The sequence below is a fragment of the Narcine bancroftii genome, chromosome 1 (assembly GCF_036971445.1).
Source record: "Narcine bancroftii isolate sNarBan1 chromosome 1, sNarBan1.hap1, whole genome shotgun sequence".
Taxonomy (NCBI): Eukaryota; Metazoa; Chordata; class Chondrichthyes; order Torpediniformes; family Narcinidae; genus Narcine; species Narcine bancroftii.
Genome location: NC_091469.1, coordinates 252653143 through 252676522, shown reverse-complemented (window position 1 = coordinate 252676522; position 23380 = coordinate 252653143). Strand labels below are relative to the sequence as shown.

Genomic DNA, 23380 nt, shown 5'->3' with positions numbered 1-23380 from the left:
AGTGGCCTTATTCAGTATTGTAGTAAATAAGGAAGTTTGGGTACTGTTCACTGAATCTCAGTTAGGAGAATTGGACCCTGTGTGGATAACTTCTGAGAATTTCAAGCTGCTTCTTGTGTGCTCCAATTACCTTCTACTCCTTCTACCTGTAGGACTGTGGTCCAAGGAAAATGCTTACTAACACAGAGCAATCAGTTTGCCTTAAAGCCTGGCAAAGACATTGAGCACATCAATCCCGTAGACAAGCAACTCTGCAAGTCACCATGTGTTTAGAATGATTAAATTAACTTTAAGGAATGAGGCGCAGCAACAGCAATATTCATTTACATAGCATCTTCAACATTGCAGGATGTCACAAGGTGCTTTGAGGGAGTGTCATCAAACAAAAAAATTAATCTGAACTGTAGAGGACCTTTAAGCAACAAGTTAAAAGGAGCGTCAGAGTTATAAGTAGAAAGTTATAAATTATAGCTTACTCTAAGTTCTGCAGAAGAAAATAAAAAGCATTGAGGGAAAAAGCAAGGTTTGGAGCATGGTTATCAAATCTTCAATGGGAGTAAACCAGAGGTGAGACCTTGCGGAGCACAGACATCAGGAAGTGATTAGACTGAAGGAGGTTGGAGATAAATGGAAGGCTGAGATCACTCTTCCACAATCTCCCTCAGTACCGGAGCACCACAGGGCTGTGTTCTTAGCCCCCCTGCTCTACTCACTTTATACCGACAATTGTGTGGCTCGGAACAACAACAACACCACTGACAATAAAAATGAGCAATGAATCAGCATATAGGAGGGAGATTGAAGACTTGGCTAAATGGTGCACCAACAACAACCTTGCACTCATTTCACAAAACCAAGCAGCCAATTGTTGACTTCTGGAAGGAAAAACCAGAAGTGTGCAATTCAGTGATCATTGGGAAATCAGAGGTGGAGAGGGTGAGCAAATTTACTATCTTGGAGAATCTTTCATGGACCCAACACACTTAATACCATCGTGAAGAAAACACATCAGCGCCTCTTCCTGCTTAGAGGTTTGTGGAGGTTAGATATGACTTTGGAAACTGGCAAATTTTTGCAAATTTGTGGAGGAATGTGTGCTGACTGGCTGCATCACAGTCTGGTATGGGAATACCAATACCACCGAACTTGCATGACAGGCAAAACCTTCCCCGCCATCGAGAACATCTACAGGGAACACTGCCATTGGAGAGCAGCAGCAATCATCAAGGATCCACTTCACCCAGAACATGCTTTGTTCTCATTGCTACCATTAGAAAAGAGGTATAGGTGCCACAAGTCTCACGTAACCAGGTTCAAGGACATTTGCTACCCCTCCACCATCACACTCCTCAAGAGTTATTTAAAGACTCTCTTTTTTTCTCTCTGTATTGCACAGTCATTTTGTTTACATTTCTTTATTTGTTTACATGTGTATGTTGAGCATTTTTATTTTTCACTGTCAATAAGTGGTAATTCTGCCTCGCCTGCAGGGAAAAAAAAACTAAGGTAGTTTGTGATGTACTCTAACAATAAATCTGAAATCTGATTTGAAGGATGGGAGTTTTATAATTGAGATGTTTCTTAACTAAAATTGTGTGTAGGTTGCATAGCACAGCCGTTAGGGAAGAATATGAACAGTGCAAATTAGGATAGCAGAAAATGAAAGATTTCATGTTTATACAGAGTAGAATATGAATGCACTTTTCAGCGAATTGAGGCAAGGAAGGCTCATACCATTGGATGCAGGTGGAACTATTAACCATTAATTATCCTGTAAATAGTTGATAATATCTTTAAATTCCACCCCCCTGCAGATGAACAAGTCTAGAAAGTGCACACAGTTCATATGGAGCTCCTGTAAAGTGCATGTCAATGGCACAAGGCACCATAGAGAAGCCTTCATTTATTTCATTGGCTGCAAACATCATATAATTCTGATACAAGCATGCACTCAAAAGCTAAATTCCAAAGGTATCATTAGTGTTGATGCCCTTGATGTCAAGACAATATTTAATTAAGTGTAGCACAGAGAAGGCCTGCTAAAATAAATGGGTATCAAAGAGAAAACACTGGTTGGAATCATAGTTTGCATTGAAGAAGATTATTGTGATTAGTGAAAGTCAATTATCCCAGCCCAAATCCTAGAATACATCCTAGAATAACCATTTTTAGCTTTTTCATCAATAACTTTCCTAACTAAATTGCAAATATTTACTGATGATTGATTGACTTTCTGTTTGGCATGTGACATTCATTCAGCATTACCATTGCTGAATCCTACTCTGTCCCTCCACCCCTCCATGATCAATGTTCTAGGAGTCATCATTGACTAGAAACGTAAATGAAGCAAACACAGAAATACTCTGGCTGAAAGAGCATATTAGAGTGTTAATGTGTGGTGTGGTTTATGACACATCTCACACCCATGCTGACATCGTTCCACAATCTGCAGCCCATGAGTCAGGAACATGATAAAATACTCTTGACTTCCCGGCACTGGAGAAACTAAAATTTCAGTTTAAAGCTTATTCAATTCATAACAGTCTTTACACTGCAGCCCTTAGTCCTAAACTACTTTGACAACACTTCCAAAGGCCATACCATTTGGAGTGAATAACTCAGGCACATAGGACTACTACCTGCAGATACCTCTCCAAATTGGACCTCATTCTGATTTGGAAATAAATAATTCATCCTCTGTTATTAATGGACCTAAATCATAGACTTCATACCCAACAGTATTTTGGAAATCCCTTCACCAGAAATTTTTCAGTAACCCAAGAAGGTGGCTCAATACCACTTAAAAGGGAATTAGGGAAGAGCAATAGATGTTGGTCATTAAAGTGATGTCTATTCATCTCTGCATTTTTCAGCAGAGGTTGGGAGCCTTGCTGTCGGGTTATTCTTGTCTTTTCAAGCTGTGGAGATCCACTCCTCAGCTGGTCCCCCCTCCCGTCAGTGTTGTTTTTGTCGTGTACATTGCGCACTTCTGTTTGGCTCCGTGAGCCATCTTTGTAGTCCTGTGCTCGGGGTTTCCACTGACCTCAGGGAGCGGGCTTCTCTCTCCATGGTGGGCCTCTTTGTACAGGTAAGGCCTTCACCTTTCTCTTCCGACGTCTTTCCTTCTTCTTTTCTTCCAGTTGTTTTTGGTTTTTCTTTCTTTGCTGGCATTTTCTCCACACCTTTATTTTTAATTTGTTGTGGTTTCTGTGTCTGGCTTTGTTTTTTCTTTACTTTTTTTTTTACTTTTATGGAAAGGATTGGTATTTTCTTACTCGTCACTACTCCATCACGCGACTTCTTACCAATTACCAATTTGAAATAATTAAATTTATGACTTTGTTAAGTAATTTTTTTTAGTCCAACATCTGGATTTATTTCTGTTCATCAAAACTAATTTTCCAATCCAGTTTAAAAATCTCCTGATTTTTGTTTTAGGTCTTGCCAAAAATAGCACATAATGGTGTGGGCTGTCTTCTGGACCAACACAAAAAGCTGAAGGTACTTGAAAATTAAATTATTGTGCAAGATAATTAGCCCATCTGACTTTTAACGTGAAATTATTGCTTCTGTGCACATCAGAATCACACTGAAAAATCACAATTTGAGACATACTTTCTATGCCATCTCTTTAGTAGAGAGTTTTTCTGGAAAGATTTTTAAGTGTTTCTCCTTTAGGGTTTGATTTGCTCTTCATGAAAATCTATTAAGTCATCTTCCTTCAAGCATTGAATTGCAAATCAAAACAAGACACCAAAATTAAAGTAACTTCATACTGGCAGTTCCACAGAAAGTTAATCTCTGCATGTCTGATTATGAAAAGGCAAAATTGCAAGATATTATAAGAATAGTTAAGCAGATGATAAATAGTGGATTAGATGTGTAATAGAGTGGAAAGTTGACATTGAGTCAAACTTATTGAAAAAGGACTATGTGCATTACATAATGTGATTATGTGTGGACATTTGAAGAGTAGCATTTGGTGATGTCAATCCTGACTTAATGTCAGTTCTCCATATTGGGCCACAGTGATACAACTTATGTCACATCTTATGAGAATACTGATATTCGTCAGCAGGACACAACATACTACTTTAAAGAAATCCTTAATGACTTGTAAATTTGTTGGTGAATGGATTGGAATTGAACTGAACTGAACAAATTCTATTATTTCCACAGAGTTCAGTGGTTGGGGCATTTTCTGTTCTCTCTAGACATTTCCTTTGATTGGCACAAATGGCATGGGTGAGATGGGCCAAAGGGCCTGTTTGTGTGTTGCATTGTTCTATACTTCTTTGATTCTACCTGTTATAATTTTAAGGGAAATCCAGGATGATAGGGTGGAGGAAGTGTAGATGCTCTAAGTAGGGCTGTCTGTCATAAGAGACAAGTAGAGGAGGTGGTGAGAACTCTGCCTGACATGACCTATCTATAATCTTCATCAAGGGCAAAAGGGAGTGAAAGCTCAGTGAGCACATGACTGAGACACAATATTCAGAGAGACTGCTCTGCAAAAATGTGGTAACAAAGATCCTGCACTATAAATGCAACTGCAGATCGGTGAACACCTGGACTACTCTTGTCAAAGTAAATACCACAGTAATCCTAAATCTTTTCAGGTCAGGGTCATTCCAGGTTGTTGCAGTTAACTCCCAACAATGTGATGAAGATCTGAAAAGCCATTGGCCAGCTTTAGTGGAAGTGGTTTTGCTCTGGAAGTTCTTGATCTGAAAGTTTATTTTCCATGTGCTGACTTTCTGCCTCCTTCTCAAGCCATTGTCATGGAGTTAATATTTTGTATTTTGATTGCAGTTTTTACAGTTTGAGTTTCAGAAAACATTATTCCATTGTTCTTGACAGCTACTTTAATATTGTATCATTCAGCAATGGAGTGGGATGGTGTAAGTCATTTTTGCAAGAAAATACAGTTTTTGGAATATGATGTGAAAATGTACTTTAATCAATAATTAATTTTAACTGTTAGTCCATGCTTTGGCATGTATCATATTTTCTAGAACTAAATCTAAGTGATAATTTCTATCTTAATAAAATTATACTTCACACTCTATTGCCTATAACTATTTTTCACTTCATACAACAAAGGCTGGGCCAATCAAATAGCACAGAAGAAGGAGAAGATGGACTTAACAATTGCAATGCTGTTGACCTTATCCCTTGTATGCATCCATTCTGCTTTGGTAAGAGATGAACAAGTTAAAATGCTTTTAGTTTGAAGTATTTACCAGTACTTGCACTTGTAACACACTTTTCTTTTCATGCAGATGGACTATGGGAATTCAACAATGGAAGGTTTGTTTTTTGCATTGAATTTTATTTACTGTCAAATTTGAAAATGGAACTAACAGAATTATATACATGAAAAGTGAAGGCAAAAGAAGACAGAAAGATACAATTAATTAGTTGTTAGCCCTTTGACAGCTACATTCCAGGAATATTTCTTTTTTATGGCTACTCCTTAAATTGTGTAATCTTGAGAGTGTTTCTACTAAAATTGCGACAAAATGAGAAATCTTATTGGGAGCACAAGGGTGGTGATAGTTGATAGTTTGATGCTGGTAGTTTGCAAGTTAAGAAGATGCTTTTCTTTTCAGGTTAAGCTGAAAGATGTTGAGGGGAAATAAAAGTTTAAGTGACCTTGGAATGTTTGCTGTAAACCAACCTTAATGGACAAAATCCCATTTCCTAATATCACTTTTATTTTCTTTTGAGAATTAAATTCATATATTTAAAATATGTGACCGTAGAAAAATAACTGAATCATTTAAATCACTAACAAATTGAAGATAATTGGTGATAGGTTTGCAAAAAAGTTGGTAAAAACATCAACTGTATTTTCCCCCAAAAATTAACATTCTATGTTCTAGGAGAGGTTTTTGTTACCATATTACATAATCTTAACTGAAATCTTATTGATGATTATTAGCACCAACATCTGGCCCTAAATCTTTTTCAGATCCTGTTGTAAGATCAAGGGGCTTTTGACTAGGGAACCAGCTTGTAGTGTATTTGCTCTGCTGGTTCTGTTAGAATTTATGAGGTCAGTAAATTAACACACCTAAGACATTAGCCACCATCTAAAGCAAGGCAAAGAAGTTCGGAGGCTAAGGTTGGGGGAAAGAAATGTATTGCTTCATAAGCGTCAAAAAGCTGAAACAAATTTACAACATAGCAAAAGGTTTCACACTCCATATAAGCAACTCCTAATCAAATAAAAAATTGTGCAAGCTTCTTATAGCCAAAGCTGGCATATTTAATATTTGTGTCACATTTTTAAGAGCCTTCTACATGTCTAATCAGTTTGATGTAGCTTCCCAATCCTAGTAGCTGTAGTTAATTTTCTAGCAGATAAACAGATCACAGTCTTTCGATGGTCTGGTTATGTACAAGAGAACACACAGAGGACAAAATGTTGCATGTAACCTAAGTTATTCTATCAGTTTGAAATTTTCCAGGTAAAATAAATAAATTGAATAAGCATAAAAAAGATCATAATGTTTAGATGTTATTTTCAACATCTCACTTTGATATTTTGCCTTTAATGTGGCACAAAGTCTTCATGAATATTAATGTCCAAAACTTAACACATATCCATATTAAGAGAAATTAGGGCATTTGCCTAAAGGCTTGGAAAAGCAGTAAAATTTAAGGCAAATCCTAAGAGAGACTAAAGAGATCAGTGTTCAAAATCAGTCAGCTTCGATCAGCTGCTAATGTAGTGTAATATTGATAATTCACTGACATCTGAATTGGATGAGCACAGATTTGTTTTGAGATACAGCATAGAAACAGGCCCTTCTGCCCATGAACCTGCTCAACCCAAATGCACCCATGTGACCAATTAACCCACTAATCCCATACATCTTTGGAATGTGGAAGGAAACTGGAGTACCCAGATAGTCCGGGGAGAACATTTAGACTCCTTACAGATAGCGCCAGATTCGAACCCGGCGCTGTAACAATTTTGTACTAACCACTACACTGACCTTTCTGTCTTTGGGCAGTTGTAGAGCTGGAAAAAAATCACAGAGAAGATGATGTCTGTAAAATTACGAGAAATATAGGCAGGTGAACAGCCAACATCTTTTTGCCGGTACATCTGCATAAGGTGAGGGGAGAAAAGTTTAGGGGAGACATTAGGGAGAAATGTTTTTATGCATAAAGAGTAGTGGTGTCTGGGATGCATTGCTAGGGGTGGTAGTGGAAGTTGGTACAATAGGAACATTTAAAAGACCTACACATGGATGCGTGAAATTAGAAGGTTATGGGTGAGGTACGGAAGGTTTTGATTATTGAGTAGGTTTATACAAATCAGTCAACGTTGTGGACCAGAGGGTCTGTACTATGCTATAATGTTCGATGCAATGGTGGAGGAATTTGAAGGTAAGAACAATAATTTTAAAGTCAAGACAATACCAGAAGGTAATTTGGTGAAAAGAGCCAAACCAGACAAACAAGAGTTCAACATTAGAATTTTGAATAATGCCAGAAATACTTTGGAGATCAGGCAAAATCAATGAAGACAGACAAAAAGTTATTTTTCAGAACATTTACCTTTCATTAGAATTTGTTCTCAATTTCACTCTCAGGTAACCAACCTGCAGCATTTTCTCCATCAACCACAGCATCTCCAGGATGATCTGTTTTTATTTCAGATTTCTGGCATCTGCAGTTTAGTTTTACTCTTTAATCAAAGTTTTGAGTAAGATCAAATTTATTTAGACTGGAGGCCAGCTTGGAAAGAGCAGACATTTCCAGAGGTTACAAAAGCATGGATGAGAACTTCAGTGCATTAGTTAATAACAATTTATATTTTTTTTTTGTGTGTTGATGCTGATGGGTTTATTTCAAGAATATATTGGTGATAATTACAATTTTAATATGCATTGTTCTGCATCATTGCAGAGGATGTTTTAGATCACAAGCTTCACAGTATAACTGGGCGGCATGGTTGGCGTAGCTGTTAGCGCAACTCCTTTACAGCACCAGCGATTGGGACCACTCTGTCTGTAAGGAGTTTGTATGTTCTCCCTGTGATTGCTTGAGTTTTCTCTGGGTGCTCCGGTTTCCTCCCACCCTTCAAAGCGATCTGGGGGTGTTGGAAATTGGGCAGCATGGACATGTAGGGTCGAATTGACCTGTTAGAGTGCTATATGTCTAAAAAAAAATTTAAATTATATACTCTACATTGTTTGTAAGGCAGGTAATAGCTCTGTCTTCCTAAATATATTATCATAGGCACATAATAATGAGAATTTTTGAGCTGTTCCACATTACTCTAGAAACTTGGCTAGATATTTCCTTAAATCAGACACACTTCCATATATGATTTCACACTTAACTATCCTCAAATATCTTTCCCTATTCCTTATCTCTTTTGGAGCAAAATGGAGAAAATTGTCTACCTTGCCCCTGGAACACCTACTCTTGTTTTTTTTTTTCTGGGCTGAGACTCACTGAAGTTTATGCCCCTTGATCTCCTGCCAATTATGCTTATCTTCAGCATGCTCCACTTCCCTTCTATCAAGGTATAAATCATGAATCCATAGTTTACTGAGGACCCTTTCCACAGAAAAGGTAATCAGGCCTGTTGTTGAAGTTAATATCTTCCCATCCATTCTACCCTGATTGGGCTTCCCCTTTTCACCACCAACTCCTGGACATTATTTTGGTTCTTCACAGTATATCTTTAGTGCAGTGCTGTGCAGCAGATAGGAAAATTTATATTGACAGTTCAAAAGGCTTTTGTGTCACACTTTAATTTCTATTCTGTTGAGTTTCCAGTTGTTTGTTTCCATGCAAATTGAGAACATATAGGTAGAAGGAAAGATTCTCAGAAAATAATTCAAAGAATTCTGCCCAAGCACTGTGAAGAATATTGTGTTTGGTTCCTGAATCTGTTGGATGCCAACATGTTCCCAAGATCTGTGGAAAGGAATTATTTTAATGAGTCAGCAAGCTCCATGTAGAATGAGAACTGGATCTCAGACTCAACTCCTGCACTCCCCAGATACTTTCCAAAATCTAGGGGATCCTATTACGTGTTATCCTTTGCCTCATTTATAAAGGGATTGATATAGATATTATAAAATCAAAAAAAAATTACCATGTTCAGACATTCAGGTGTTTCCTCTGGCAGTCCATATTAATAACTTAGACTTGGCTCCTTATGTTTATGAGAGATATACATTGTTTCTGATTTAGAACCACTTAAACATAATTTAAGTTTTTTTCTAGTATGTTCATAGATGGAGAGACATATATGTACTGACAATGTCACTGTGCGCTAAACCCTCATTAGTCACTCTAATCAGAAGCCATAGATGACTGCAGAGGGGCGAGTGCTGCTCAGGAACCATGACGCTGCCTTCAGAGTGGATGAAAAGGTACCCCTAGATGTTGCAAGAGTCAAGCTGTCTAAGGCCATCAGGGAAGCAAAACATGTACGTCCAACACATTCACAGTCACTTCCTGGGCAGCAAGGACATGTGGAATGTGGAAGGGCATCTAAAATATCACCAACCACAAGACCATTTGTCTGTGCTGGGAATGCCTCCCTCCCAGATGCACTGACAACTTCTACACGCGTTTTGAGTGAAAAAAAACCTGTCAGTGAAGAAGACCACCTCTCCTCCAAATGATCAGGTGCTGTGTCTTGCAGTGACTGATGTGAAGAGAGAGTTAGGCAATGTCAACCCGCGGAAAGCTACTGGACCAGATAACATACCCAGCAGAGTGCTCAGGAGATGTTCAGCTCAGCTGGTAGATGTTCCCACCAGAATCTTTAAATCTCCCTGAGAAGTGCCAAGGCTCCAATATGCTTCAAAGCTGCCACCATTGTCCCTGTGCCAAAGAAGACATCTGTGTCCTGCCTCAATGACTACCACCCTGTTGTACTCACATTCATCATCATGAAGTGCTTTGAGAGGTTCATCATGGGGCACATCAAGCTCCCGCTGCCTTCTGTCATTTGCATATAGATCCAACCACTCTACAGATGATGCCATTGGCCCCGCCCTCCATCTAGCCCTCACCCACCTGAAAAATAAGGACTCATATGTTTGAATGCTGTTTATTGTCTTCATTTCGGCATTCAACACAATCATACCTCAGTACTGATAAGGAAGTTGACCCTGCTGGGTCTAAACACCTCCCTCTGCAACTGGACTTTTGACATCCTGTCAGGGAGACCTCAAGCAGTGTGACTGTGCAGCTAAACACAGCTCAAACCACATCATCAAGTTCACTGACCTCACAACCGTGGTGGGCCTTATTAGTCAGAATGAGGAGTCAGCGTAGAGAAATGAGGTGCAGTTGCTAGTGGACTGGTGCAGAGCCAACAACCTGTATGTGAACGTTAATAAAACAAAAGAGATGGTTGTTGACTTCAGGAGGTCCTGAGGGGAACCACACTCAACTGACCATTGATGGCTTGACCATTGAGGTCATCAAGATTATCAAGAGTGAACGGTGGAGAATCTCATCTAGTCCATTAACGCCAGTTCCATAGCCAAGAAAGCCTAGTAGTGCTTCTACTTCCGGTGAAAGCTGAGGAAAGTTCATCTCCCACCCTCCATCCTCACTACATTCTACAGAGGATGTATTTAGAACATCCTGTGCAACTGCATTATCACCTGGTTTGGAAGCTGTATCATCTTAGACTGCAAGATCCTGCAGAGGATAGGGAAGTCAGCAGAAAAGATAATTGGGGGCTCTCTTCCCTCCATGAAGGACATCTACAACACTCAATGTAGGCGAAAGGCAATAAAATTGTGAAGGACTCCACACACCCCTCACGTAAACTGTTCTTCCTTCTGACATCTCGTAGGAGGTACCATAGTACTCGGACCCTTACGTCCAAATTGGCAACAGTTTTTTCCCCCAAGCCACCAGGCTCCTTAATTCTCAGAACATATGTGGATAGTGTACCGTGGACCTTTACTGTATGCATCTTGATATTTTAATATTTCAATGTGTTTAACTTCTCTTCTAACTTATATTTATGTAAATATGCTCTGTGATCCTGGAGAAATGTTATCTCGTCTTTACCATGTGAGCATGGCATAAACGATAAATAAAAGTGACTTGACTTGACCTAATGTGCAGAATGCCTCAGTTGTGGAATTGCATTGGCAGGAACATAATTACTACAAATTGAAGTCCTTATCTCCTTGCTTTTCTCAATCAGTTAAATAGGAGTTAGCAGAATAAAATATTAGAGAATGATATTCTGGATCATGGGTAAAGGTGAAATATTAGCATTCCCAACCATTGTGAGATACTTGTTTTGGGTAATTTATTAGGAGGTAGATCTGATAAAGGGCACACTTCAGCTCAGAATAGGGGTACAGTGCTAGCAAGCAAAGATTTTAAAATTTCATAATAACCAGCTGTTAAAAAATGTATGACAAACAATGTCGCACACAAAATGAGGATTCATTCATCAAATTTAGAACAATATCCCAGTACTCATCTGGAAGTGACAAATCCAAGTCAAGCTCCCAATCACTCTTGATCTTAACTAGGGAAACTGTTTTCAAATTTACGAAATAACTATAAATAATTGATATTGAGCCTCTATGCGAAAACTGAAAGTAAAAAAGTGAATCAAGAATGTTTGTTTCATAAATCCGTGGAAAATCAGAAAGCTTGGACTGAACAAAATGTCTGACTTGTAGATACCTGGAAAAAATGACTACTGGATAAATTAAATTTTGCCCTCAATTTTTCAAAAGAACAAAAAAAAATCTTTAAAATTATTAATCCCCAGTCTACACATCTCCCTAAACTTGTATCTGACAAAGTAGGTTAAAAAAAAGATAAGATATAATAGGACTGGCTAGATAAAAAAGAATGATTCCAAAAAAAAGCTAAATTGTGCCCTATTCTCAACCTATGTCACATTATCGAGTTACTTGTTAATTTAGAAAAAGAAAAAGGTAATAAGTACCCTAGGACTGCCAACATAGATATACTTTTGTTGCAATTCAAAGTGGTGCATACAGCACTTATTCCAAAAGTTAAATGGTCACGCTTCTATTCTGATATTGATTCATTATGTGATAAATGTAACATTTTCAAGGCTTCATTGATATATATGTTCTGGTTTTGCTCTAGTTTAGAAAACTTTTGGAAAAATTACTTTCAAACTTTATCAACCATTTTTAAGGTCAGATTAGAACCGTGCTCCTTAATTAGATTAGAACCATGCCCCTTAATTGCTCAATTAGAACCGTGCCCATTAATTAGATTAGATCCATGCCTGTTAATCAGATTAGAACCGTGCTACTTAATCAGATTAGAATCGTGCCCCTTAATTAGATTAGAACCGTGCTCCTTAATCAGATTAGAACCTTGCTGCTTAATTAGATTAGAACCGTGTCCTTTAATCAGATTAGAAACGTGCCCCTTAATGTGATTAGAACCGTGCCCCTTAATTAGATTAGAACTGTGCCTCTTAATCAAATTAGAACTGTGCCACTTAATCAAATTAGAACCGTGCCCTTTAATCAGATTACAACCGTGCCCATTAATTAGATTACAACCGTGCCCCTTAATTAGATTAGAATCGTGACCCTTATCAGATTAGAACCATGCCCCTTAATTAGATTAGAACCGTGTCCTTAATCAGATTAGAACCGTGCCTGTTAATCAGATTAGAAATGTGCCCCTTAATCAGATTAGAACTATGTCCTTTAATCAGATTAGAACCGTGCCCCTTAATCAGATTAGAACCGTGCCCCTTAATCAGATTAGAACCATGCCCCTTAATCAGATTAGAACCATGCCCCTTAATTAGGTTAGATCTGTGGCCCTGAATTTGATTAGAACCATGCGCCTTAATCAGATTAAATTAGAACTGTACCCTTTAATCAGATTAGAATCGTGCCCCTTAATCAGATTAAAACCATGTCCTTTAATCAGATTAGAACCAAGCCCCTTAATGAGATTAGAACCGTGCCCCTTAATCAGATTAGAACTGTGCCACTTAATTAGATTAGAAAAGTGCCTGTTAATCAGATTAGAACTGTGTCCCTTAATCAGATTAGAACCGTGCCCTTTATTCAGATTAGAACCATGACCCTTAATCAGATTAGAACTGTGCCCCATAATTAAATTAGAACCATGCCCCTAATTGCTCAATTAGCACTGTGCCACTTAATTAGATTAGAACCATGCCCCTTGATTAGATTAGAATTGAGCCCCTTAATCATATTAGAAATGTGCCCCTTAATCAGATTAGAACTGTGCCCCTTAATCAGATTAGAACCGTGCCCCTTAATTAGATTAGAACAGTGCCTGTTAATCAGATTAGAACCGTGCCCCTTAATTATATTAGAACTGTACCCGTTAATCAGATTAGAACCATGCCCCTTAATTAGGTTAGATCTGTGGCCCTGAATTTGATTAGAACCATGCGCCTTAATCATATTAAATTAGAACTGTACCCTTTAATCAGATTAGAACCGTGCCCCTTAATCAGATTAGAACTGTGCCCCTTAATTAGATTAGAACAGTGCCTGTTAATCAGATTAGAACTGTGCCCCTTAATCAGATTAGAACCGTGCCCTTTATTCAGATTAGAACCATGACCCTTAATCAGATTAGAACCGTGCCCCATAATTAAATTAGAACCATGCCCCTAATTGCTCAATTAGAACTGTGCCACTTAATTAGATTAGAACCATGCCCCTTGATTAGATTAGAACTGAGCCCCTTAATCATATTAGAAACGTGCCCCTTAATCAGATTAGAACTGTGCCCCTTAATCAGATTAGAACCGTGCCCTTTAATTAGATTAGAACCATGCCCCTTAATTGCTCGATTAGAACCGAGCCCATTAATTAAATTAGATCTGTGCCTGTTAATCAGTTTAGAACTGTGCTCCTTAATCAGATTAGAAACGTGCCCCTTAATTAGATTAGTAATGTGCCCTTTAATCAGATTAGAACCATGCCCCTTAATCAGATTAGAACCATGTCCTTTATTCAGATTAGAATCATACCCTTAATCAGATTACAACCGTGCCCCTTAATTAGATTAGAACCGTGCCCCTTATCAGTTTAGAACTGTTCCCCTTAATTAGATTAGAATGGTGCCTGTTAAGCAGATTAGAAATGTGCTCCTTAATCAGATTAGAACCATGTCCTTTAATCAGATTGGAACCGTGCCCCTTAATCAGATTAGAACCGTGCCCTTTAGTCAGATTAGAACTGTGCCTGTTAATCAGATTAGAACCGTGCACCTTAACCAGATTAGAACTGTGCCCTTAATCAGATTAGAACTGTGCCCTTTAATCAGATTAGAACCGTGCCCCTTAATTAGATTAGAACCTAGCCCCTTAATTGCTCAATTTGTTTTTTCTCAAGGAGAGGAATTTTTCCTGACTTCATCTCACAAGCGAATTTTAGCTTTTACCTCATTGATTAGCTGGATGGGCAATTTGGATGAAATGGAAACACAGCACTCCACCTCATCATATTCAATGGTTACAGGAGGTTATGTCCTTCCTAAATTTAGGAAAAATCAGATATAATGTCAAAGATATAAAGGTGAAATTGGCTAAATTTTTACCAAAGTTGATTCATATTGATCAAACAGGTTTTATAAAGAATAGACATGCTTCGGATAATATTTTGCGAGTGATTAGTTTGATTAATAGATTTCGACAATCTTTAGATCATCCAATGGTGATATCCTTTTATGCAGTAAAAGCACTTGATAGAGTTGAATGGAATTTTTTGTTTAAAGTTTTGGAGAAATTTAAGTTTGGTTCTTCTTTTATTGGTTGTATTAGGGCTCTATATAGTAAACCGGTAGCTAGAGTATTGACAAATGGTTTGATTTCAGAATCTTTTAAGTTAACTCGATCAACTCGTCAAGGTTGTCCTTTATCACCAGCTTTGTTTGCATTAGTGATTGAACCTTTAGCACAGTTGATAAGACAAAATACACAGATACAAGGTATAAAAGTTTTAGATGAAGAGTATAAAATTAATTTATTTGCTGATGACGTATTGGTGTACTTAACAAATCCAACTCAGTCACTTTTGCATTTGAAGGAATGTTTAATACAATATGGATGTCTTTCTGGATATAAATTTAATTGGGAAAAAAGTGAAATATTACCAGTAAGTGAAGGAGATTATTCAGTTTATAAGAATATTATTAATTTGAAGTGAACTGATCGAATTAAATATTTGGATATAATTTTGAATGTTAATTATCAATCTTCATATAAATTAAATTATGCTCTGTTAATGAAAAAAATTAAAATTGATTTGATTAAATGGAAAGATTTACCTATTAATTTAATGGGAAGGATAAATACAATTAAGATTAATATCTTTCCAGCTATACAATATTTCTTTCAATCTATTCCATATTTACTTGATAAAACATTTTTTCGAGAATTCAATAAAATGGTTAGGGAGTTTTTATGGAGGGGTAAATTTTCAAGAGTAACTTTGAATAAATTAATTTGGAAATATGAGTTAGGGGGATTACGTTTACCACATTTTCAAAATTATTATGAGGCAGCCTAACTTAAATTTATTAGTTCATTGATGGATTTGGTACGGCCTCCTTTTTGGGCTAAAATTGAGATGGTAAATATTTCTGAATTTGAAATACATCAATTTTTGTTTAGGTGGAATATGAATTTGTTACAACAATATAATGTGCCTATACTAAAACATTTAATGAAGTTATGGATAAAGAAAAATAAAATGATAAGTTCTAGGGGTAAATTATTGGCTTTGACTCCGTTGTATAATAATCAACTTATTTCTTTTTCAATATATAATCAAAGTTTATTGCATTGGAGATTTAAAGGTGTGAAAAATTTGGGAGATAGTTTTAAAGAGGGTAAGTTTTTATCTTTTAATCAGATGAGGGAAGATTTTGGTATTGATAAGCATTTCCTTATTATCAAATTCGATCTTTGGTAAAATGTATGTTTGGTAGAGATATGATTTTACCTGAAATGACTATATTTGAGACTTTTCTTATGAAGGTACCAGAGAAGGGTTATATTTCATCTATGTATCAAATATTGCAGGATGGTATGGATAAAAAGGGTTGGGATAGATCTAAAATTAAATGGGAAGCGGATATTGGTTTTACTTTTTCTGAAGAGGATTGGTTAGATATCTGTTATGATAGTGTAACCAGATTGATAAATGCACGTTATGCAATGATTAATTACAATTTTTTTACCTCAATTATATTTGACACCTGAAAAATTAAAAAAAAATATGGTTTTAATGAATCAGATTTGTGTTTTAGATGTGGTGATACGATTGGTACTTTTTTCATGCTGTTTGGTCATGTCTACATATACAATCTTTTTGGAAGAAAATTCAATTGTTTTTAGAATATCTGTATAAGATTAAAATAGTTTTAGATCCAACAGTATTTTTATTGGGTAGTACGTGAAAAGATACAAATATGATTGATATTAATAGATGGCATAATGAGATGAAATATTGTTTAATAATGGAAAAAATTACATATGTTTTTCATGATAATTATAATTTTTTTATTAATGTGGCTGTTATACTCGGAATATTTACATTTCAATTTATATGGATTAGATTTTAATATGTATATTTAACTTTTTTTAATATTCTTTCTTTTTTCTTTTTTATGGCTCTCCTTAGGAGAGTTGGCTGGAGGGGGGGGGATCTTTTTTTTTATATATATAAAAAAATGTTCATGTTTAATTGCTGTATATGTCATATATTATTTGTTTTTTGAATGAATAAATGAAGTTTAAACAAATATAAAGGTGAATTTTTATAAGACATGGGCTCCATTCATGGAGTGTTACCATAATTTAAAACAAATTAGAGTGTCTGGATGCTCCTGAGCAATGTTGTCTGGTTTCCCATTGTCATCTTTCATTTCCTATGTACTTTAAATATACAAGTTAACCTTGTTTAGAGGGATGGATTTGATTAATAGAGGGGGGGGGGTGTCTCTATTTTTTCTTTTTTCTTTTGAAGTGTTTTAAAAATGGATTTGTTTAAGAAGGATATACACAATTTATATCATGTATGCTTAAGGTATTATTAGAGAACTACAAACTATCTTTTTTCATATATTTCATCCCATATACTGGGTTAATGAGTGCTAGTTAGTTAATTGAACTCAGTAAAGATATTTTTTTTTAAATAATGTATGGCTATTAAAAGAGGGGTTGGAGTCCATTATATGGAAACATGGCAGAATCTAAGATTATAAATTAATTATATTTTAATCTTTGATTCATTTTCAGATGGTTTGCAAACTGAACAAAGGGACATGGATGAACAAGATGTGTCAAGTATAATTTTGAAACAAAATGAAAAACTAAGTAAGAAAATTTTTGAAATAAAGTAGACTCTTAAAGGACATTATCATGACAGTGGATTGAATGTTAATGTGTGCTTATGTATATTTATAAAAGACAGCCTTGGGAAATTGAGGTTTTAAGATGATTATAAAATTAAAACTAGTTAATCAGAGAAACAAGATATGCCAGCTGTTTCCACAGGAGCATAACTGGTTAAGGTTAATGCATTTTTTGGGAATTAAAATTTCTGTCAAACAATATTGCTCTATGAAATCAGCAATTGAAAGGCATTAAATTAAGAAAGGAGTGAGAGGAAAATGTTGACTTTTAAATGCGGAAAGCTATTGAGTCATGAAATATCTTGCCAGATGCATTAATGGAAGCAGGGTTTGTGATGATTTATGAAAAGTAGTGAGTAGATTTTGAAAAGTAATTCTTGTTTAGAAATTTTAAAGGAGACAAATGGGAAAACTTGCTTTTTCGAGGTAAGAACAGAAAATAACAACAGGGTAGATAACATCTGTAAAATTGTATTGAATAGCATTTCTTCATACCAAGCACCATAGTGATTACACTGGACAACAAATTTTTTTTCAAAAGGTTTTTTTCCTGAAAAAAATTGGGGATTATGATTGACAATTTCAAGATGGCATGGCAGCGCACATCCTCATGGCGAACCGGCCCTGCTTGTATCGCCACATGGCGGGGCAGCCATGGGGAAATGGCATTGAACACAAAGCCCACCTCCATACACTCTTTGCTCGGCTGGTGGACTTCAGCCTCACGGTCAACACAGCCAAATGCCAGTTGGCAAGGAGTCCCTCCAGTTCCTGGGCCACACCATTTCGGCGGTTGGGCCGCGCTGGTGCTGGGAAAAGTAGCGGCTGTTCAACAATTCCCCAAACCCTCCACCCTGAAAGCCTCCAAGAGTTCACGGAGATGGAGAACTTTTACCATCGTTTCATCCCCGGAGCCACACGCACCATGTTCACGCACCATTGTTTGTGCTCATGGCCACCAAAGAAAAGACTTTATTGTGATCTTGGGAGGTGGACAGAGCTTTCATCGTGACAAAGGAGGCTCTAGCCAGCGCCAGGCTGCTGGTGAACCCATGGCCGGAGGCACACACAGTGCTCTCTCTGGATGCCTCAGCTATGGCAGTGGGGGGAGTTCTGGAAGAGTGGGTTGATGAACAATGGCGCCTGCTGGCCTTCCTTTATCAGCAAGCAGCTGTACCCGCCGGAGCTCATATACAGCGCCTTCAACTGGGAGCTCCTGGCGCTGTATTTGGCCATCCGCCATTTCCGCTACTTCCTCAAGGCCAGGCCGTTCACAGCCTTCACGGATCACAAGCCCCTCACTCAAGCTCTGGCAATGGCAAAGGATCCGTTGTCTGCCAGACAGCAGTGCCACCTCTTGTACGTGTCTGCGTTCACGACTGACATCTGACAGGGCCAGCAAGGACAATGTAGTGGTGGATGCGCTCTCCCATCCAGCCATCAACACTCTCACGCCCGGCCTGGATTACGAACACAGAGGAACGATGTGGAGATGCAGGCCTTGTGGACCGCCATCTCAGGTCTCAAACTCAAGGATGTCCGAGTGCCCGGCAGCCCGGACACATTGCTCTGCGATGTCTCAAAAGACATGCTGCGCCCGGTAGTCCCGCCACACTGGAGAGCGAAAGTCTTCAGACTGATCCACGACCTCGCTCACCCAGCTATAGAGACATCCATGGTGATTGCAACAGAGCAGTTTGTGTGGCATGAGCTGAAGAAGGAGGTGGCGGAACTGGCCAGGAACAGTACCAGGTGCCAGACCTCAAAGGTCCAGTGACACACACGAGCCCCCATCCAGAACTTCGACCCGGCGGTTCGCAGATTCCAACACATCCATGTTGATGTCATCGGGCCCCTGCCGGTGTCCAAGGAGGTTCGTTACCTCCTCAGAATGGTGGATCGGGCCACAAGGTGGCCGGAAGCTGTTCCAATTAAGGAGGCCTCCGCGAAGACGTGTGCCAGGACTCTGGCCAGCCAATGGATCGCCCGTTTCGGAGTCCCGACGCACATCACTAGCGAAAGAGGGACGTAGTTCACATCTGCCCTGTGAACTCAGTTGATGAAGCTCCTGGGGGTCAAGCTCCACCACACCACAGCATACCACCCACAGTGCAACAGGTTGGTGGAGAGGTTCCACAGGCACCTGAAGGCATCATTTATGGCCAGGTTCTCTGGACCGGGCTGGGCGGGTGAACTACCCTGGGTCCTCCTCGGGATTAGGACGGCACCCAAGGAGGACCTGCAGGCTTCAGCAGCGGAGATGGTCAATGGGGCATCGCTTTCCCTGGTGGGAGAGTTTTTCAGCCCAGACCCTGACACCATGGCACTGACAAAAACCTGCTGATGGGCCTACACAGGTGACTGGCCTACTGAGCTTCCCCTGGCCCGCCACGGCACCCGGCTGTTTCATCTCCCCAAAGAGCTGAACTCAGCCCAGTTCGTTTTCGTGCGGAGGGGACCACAAGGTGACCGCTACAGTGACCGTATGAGGGGCCATACAAAGTCTTGCACCGGTCCTGCGGAACGTTCACCCTGGACATTGGGGGAAGAGAGGAACTTTTTACGGTGGACCGCCTCAAGGTGGCACATCTGGACTTATCACAGCCTGTGCAGACGGCCGCACCCAATCACCGGGGCCACCCGCCAAAGCGACAGGACACGTAGCCAGTTCTGGGGGGGGGGGGGGGTTGTGTGGCGGCGCACATCCTTATGGCGAACCAGCCCCGCTTGTATCTCCACATGGCAGGGCAGCCATGGGTAAATGACGTCATCAGAGGTTTCTCTCTGACTCCAGCATCCCTTCCAGTGCCCACCCAGGGCGGCAATTATGATGTCACAATGCATCAGGTGACTGAGCTTATGCTGCCCTTATAGGGGCGTGCTGAATTTGAATAAAAATACTCATTAACAACCCTCAATGTGGTGGCTGTGTTTCTTCCACTGGTCACATGGCCACAGTGGACACAAAGGTAATTTTAGATTTGCTGTATCACGTAGAAAATTGGAGAAACATTAAATTAACTTTTATTGAATTTAGGATGTTTAATTTAATTTTCATTTGTATTCAGCATCTGAAGCCTCTTAGGTCAATGTCCAACAATGGTTGGCCAGCATTGATGGATTCCAGTTGTCCTGACACTGCTTTTTAATGGCCAAATATCCAGGTGAAACCTTTTACCTTGTTCATCACTGACTGCAGGGAAGAAGTTCAAGTACGAATGCAGAAAATGTTTTTTCATGGTTTTACATGCTTGAGGTAGACAAAATATGACGGGATATCATAAAAATAGGTTGTATCTAAAAAACTGTACGTGATAGGAAAATCTTAAGGTTTTTTGTGATCAGCAGCCCAAAATCCATGAAATACACCCAAATGTCTTTAGGAAACAAAATCTTCGTTGTTCATTGTTTTTGCCTTGTTTCAAACCCCTCATTCCAATTACAGTGCTACATCACTATTAGCCTGACATTGCCTTTTATCCAGGTGGCTCAAACTGTTAAAGGCAGACTATTGAAGCAGTGTGGTCTAAGGCAATGCCATCATGGCTCGCAGTCTCTCTTTGAAATGATTTCTCAAGAGGCATTCGGAACTCCCCTCCTCAGGTTCTCATTCACTTTGCCTGTAGCTTCAACTAGGGTTGTACTTCATTGAAGAGATAGGTTATACAAGATACCTAAAAGCCACTAAAAGGAACCTGTAGGGTGAACAGTTTAATATTAATATGTTGTTTGAAGTGCTGTATGTCTCTCATTATTGTTCTCTGGAAATTCACCTGCACCTTTTTGGAGTACCAGACTTTGTGTGGCCTAAGTACCAGTTTGGGTCCCACTCTAAAATCATAAACTTGGCCAAAAGCAAGTGTGTCGTAATATGGTTTCCCAAAGAAACAGGTGCAGAGAAGCTACTGTACAATAATCAGAGAGGAGCACTTGCCCTTCAAGTCTTACTAGATGGCAGCTAGATAGCAGCTACACCAACTGAGGAAAGAAAGAGGTGAATTATTTTCCACATTTACAGAGTGGAACTTTGAAATGCTTGTAAGTGAGATATCTGTCAGAAGAGAGGTCCAGAGGGCCCCAGGTGGAAGAGCAGGCAGCCACCAATGCCGTTACAAGATTATGGTGGTAGGAGGATGAAGGTATTTCCTCCAGGCTGAAAATCACTGAGTATATTTCTCTCTCATACAGATGCTTAACCAGAGATGAGATAAACACGTACACGTGGGAGTCATTCCTTATCAGTGGAATTCCTGATACGTAGTAGATCTCTGCCCCTTGAGAATCTTGAGTGTTGATGGGTAGTATCTCTATGTCCATTGTCATTCGCTATATGTTCAATAAATTGGGCTGTTTGGTGGTATCTATCTGTTCCAGTGTCAAAGTGACTATAGACTATCAAAGCAGAAGAGCATTAGGTGCATTTATTTTCACTACCATGACATCAATTGTCTGACCCAATCAGTGCTATGCAATAGGGTTATCAATGAGTCCCTCTGAAGTGTGGATCATGGTCTACTGGCTCTGTGCAGCCTTCTGTGGAAGAAAGAGCATGGACTCTTCCACATTACTTGTCATCTCTTGCATCTCAGACTGCTGGAGCCAGCAAAGAATAAACCATTTGAAAGATAAATTAAATTATTCATATTTATTTTTATAAATGGTTTTCCATTTACAAATAAAGTTCAAATATGTTTTTATTATGGGTAAGCATCATTATTTGCTGTTTGGAGAGAAGGCATTGACATTACTGCATTCTCAATGATGCTCAATTTAGTATGGGAGCCAATGTAATACCTTTCAGGTCAACTATCTTGACATCAACATGACTGCTGCTGGAGACTAAAAGGCACTTTTCTAATACAAAGGATTTTGATATTCCGGTCGAGCACTTGGGAATGAAAAGGTACAACTGAAGCTAGACATTTAATGAGTATGGTCATGAGATAAAGTATTTTCCAATCTTGGGATTTCGCTTACGTGATTGGTGCACTCTTCAAAGACTTTCTGTCAAGGCATTCTCTGAAGGAGTGACTCCTATGAACAAGTCTGCACAATGAAATGAAATGTCCTTCATTTCTGTGTGAGATTAAAAGATCCATGAAATTCTAAGATTGCTTCAATTGGAAGTGATTGCTGGATCAGGATAGTGTGACAACACATCTGATTACTGTGAACAGGATGAAACCTGACCTCCATCTGTTCTCAGTCATTCTTATCCATAGTGTGCAAGGATCGACAATGAGATAGACAACAGACTCGCCAAGGCAAATAGCGCCTTTGGAAGACTACACAAAAGAGTCTGGAAAAACAACCAACTGAAAAACCTCACAAAGATAAGCGCATACAGAGCCGTTGTCATACCCACACTCCTGTTCGGCTCCGAATTATGGGTCCTCTACCGGCACCACCTACGGCTCCTAGAACGCTTCCACCAGCGTTGTCTCCGCTCCATCCTCAACATCCGTTGGAGCGCTTACATCCCTAACGTCGAAGTACTCGAGATGGCAGAGGTCGACAGCATCGAGTCCACGCTGCTGAAGATCCAGCTGCGCTGGATGGGTCACGTCTCCAGAATGGAGGACCATCGCCTTCCCAAGATCGTGTTATATGGCGAGCTCTCCACTGGCCACCGTGACAGAGGTGCACCAAAGAAAAGGTACAAGGATTGCCTAAAGAAATCTCTTGGTGCCTGCCACATTGACCACCGCCAGTGGGCTGATAACGCCTCAAACCGTGCATCTTGGCGCCTCACAGTTTGGCGGGCAGCAACCTCCTTTGAAGAAGACTGCAGAGCCCACCTCACTGACAAAAGGCAAAGGAGGAAAAACCCAACACCCAACCCCAACCAACCAATTTTCCCCTGCAACCGCTGCAATCGTGTCTGCCTGTCCCGCATCGGACTTGTCAGCCACAAACGAGCCTGCAGCTGACGTGGACTTTTTACCCCCTCCATAAATCTTCGTCCGCG

The 23380-nt window shown here is 39.2% G+C and overlaps 1 protein-coding gene across 13 annotated transcripts in view; it reads left to right on the top strand.

Annotated features, from left to right (window-relative positions):
• The window catches only part of LOC138741338 (low choriolytic enzyme-like), a 143077-nt gene that overhangs the window by 24896 nt on the left and 94801 nt on the right, over nt 1-23380 (top strand). For 10 of the 13 annotated variants that reach the window (XR_011343465.1, XM_069895254.1, XM_069895331.1 and 7 more), the window contains exons 2-5: nt 3439-3501; nt 5104-5198; nt 5283-5310; nt 17297-17374. Coding sequence is in view for 12 of the 13 variants with exons in the window: in XM_069895254.1 (XP_069751355.1) it covers nt 5139-5198; nt 5283-5310; nt 17297-17374 (166 nt within the window). In the remaining variant the exon portion in view is untranslated. Of the gene's footprint in view, nt 1-3438; nt 3502-5103; nt 5199-5282; nt 5311-7022; nt 7127-17296; nt 17375-20311; nt 20382-20480; nt 20577-23380 lie in introns of those variants that run through there. The other 3 variants (XM_069895295.1, XM_069895313.1, XM_069895302.1) reach the window with 3 other exon arrangements.